Below are 2,287 nucleotides of genomic sequence, written 5' to 3' on the forward strand. Positions count from 1 at the left end.
CAATAATCTTGTAAAATAATTGTGTCGTTTAGAGTCTTTTGCTTGTGTAGCCGTGGAGCAGCTCTTGCTCTTTAATCCTCTCAGTTCTCCTGCAGTCGGACTGAAGTTCTGGTTCTGGTCCAGTCCGAGCTGCTCTCTGCTCCTCCCACCTCCTGGTCAATAAGAGCCTTAGGAGGCGACCGCTCCTCGCCTCCTCACCATGTTCCCCCTGCAGCTGCTGGCGCTGCTCTTCATCTCCTCCTCCGCTCCTCAGCAGAGGAGGAAGGAGAAGAAGGAGGAAGAGGAGGGGAGGAAGAGCAAGCATGACTCCACGTTCCAGAGAGGAGATCTGCTGGAGGTCCCGCGGACCCTCTTCACTCACTTTGGGATCTACCTGGGAGGAGGAAGGTGAGGCGGATGCTGGTTCCTGATTGGTCATCTTACAAAAGTTATATTTGTTTCCCTATAATCTGATCTTGTGTTATTTTATTTTCTCTTTCATTTCGTTGATCTCCTTTGATCTCCTTTGATCTCCTTTGATCTCCTTTGATCTCCCCTCCTTTCATCCCAGAGTGGCTCACTTCATCCCGGACATCATGCCCGTCGTCTCCAGCGACCATTTCCAGATCAAGCAGATGGTCACGAACACCAGACTCATCCTGGGAGTTCTGGCGAAGGTAAACGAGAAGATCCGGTTGGTTCTGGTTTTAGTGACGCTTGTTGTAGTTCCATGTTTGGCCAGTAGGAGGCAGTGATTGGATTGATGTCAAAGGTTTTTGGTTCTTTCAGTGTGGCAGTGTGAGAGTGGACTCGGTGGAGGATTTCGCCTACGGAGCAGAGATTCTGGTGAACCCCATGGACAAGGTGATCTCTGACGTGGCGTTCGTCGCCATCCACCTCAGAAAACCTGAACTTTGGACTTGAAACCTGCTGAACTCCGGCTCAGAGAATCCGGGGATTACAGATTATGATTACCGCTCTGGATTTGTCGGTGACAGGCTGTGCTCGCGTTGCAGATGTGCAGCCGGGCGGCGCTGCCGGGCGAGGAGGTGGCTCAGAGGGCGGAGAAGCTGCAGGGGGAGGTGCCCTACAGCCTGCTGTGGTACAACTGTGAGCACTACGTCATGTACTGCAGATACGGAACCGCCATGAGCTTCCAGACCTTCCAGGTGAAGATCTGCAAGAACCAGAGAGTCAGGAGCGTCTGTCAGCGTTAGGATCAGGATAAAGACTCGAGATGAAGACTTGGACTATAGACTCGGGCTAAAGTCTCCAGTCACAGACTTGAGATAAAGAGATAAAGACTTGAACCTTTGACACAGGCTAAAGAGTTGGGCCAAAGACTTGAACTGTAGACTCAGGCTATTGACTTGAACTGTAGACTCAGGCTATAGACTTGAATGATAGATTTGTTCTAAAGACTCAAACTATAGACTCCTGCAAAGCGCTCGGCCATGTACTCAGGCTAAAGCCATGGACCATAGACTCATACTAAAGACTCGAACCATAGACTTGTATTAAAGACTCAAATCAAAAACTCCACCTGAAGACTCAGCCTTAGACTTGGGCTAAAGCCTTGGACCATAAACTCATACCAAAGACTCGAACCATAGACTTGTATTGCAGACTCAAATCAAATACTCTGTCTAAAGACTACGCTAGACTTAAGCTAAAGACTTGAACCATAGACTTGGGCTATAGACTCGAACTGTAGACTCTGGGTGAAGACTTGGACATAGACTCGGGCTAAAGACTCAGACAAAGACTAAGAATAAACTCGAACCATAGACTGGGTAAAGAATCAGGCATAGACCCAGCTAAAGACTCAAACCATAGACTTGTCTCAAAAACTTGAATCAAAGACTCTGGTATAGACTTGGGCTAAATACTTAAACCATAGACATGGGGTAAAGACTTGGATATAGACTCGTGCTAAAACTTTGGACCATACATTCAGACTCGAACCATAGACTTTGGCTGAAGACTTGGACATAGACTCAGGCTAAAGACTGGAACTACAGACTTGAATTAAAGACTTGGATGAAAAATTCAGACATAGACTAAGGCTAAAGCCTTGGATCATAGACCCAGACTAAAAACTGGAACCACAAACTTGGATTAAAGACTTGGACATTGACTCGGGCTAAATACTTGGACAAAGACTCAGACTAAAGACTCAAACCATAGATTTGGGCTAAAGACTTGAACCATAGACATGGGTAAAGACTTGGACATAGACTTGGACTAAAGCCTTGGATCACAGACCCAGACTAAAAACTGGACCACAGACTTGGATTAAAGACTTGGA

The 2,287-nt window shown here is 47.0% G+C and overlaps 1 protein-coding gene across 1 annotated transcript; it reads left to right on the forward strand.

Annotated features, from left to right (window-relative positions):
• lratb.2 (lecithin retinol acyltransferase b, tandem duplicate 2) lies at window positions 1-1,148 on the forward strand (the record flags this gene model as incomplete). Its single annotated transcript, XM_024288623.2, is given in 4 exon segments — window positions 1-387; window positions 551-656; window positions 769-843; window positions 996-1,148. Coding segments are annotated over 4 exon segments (522 nt in total), but the record flags the coding sequence as incomplete, so codon positions are not given.
• Between the last annotated feature and the right edge of the window lie 1,139 nt (window positions 1,149-2,287).

This window comes from Oryzias melastigma, linkage group LG18 (assembly GCF_002922805.2).
Source record: "Oryzias melastigma strain HK-1 linkage group LG18, ASM292280v2, whole genome shotgun sequence".
Taxonomy (NCBI): Eukaryota; Metazoa; Chordata; class Actinopteri; order Beloniformes; family Adrianichthyidae; genus Oryzias; species Oryzias melastigma.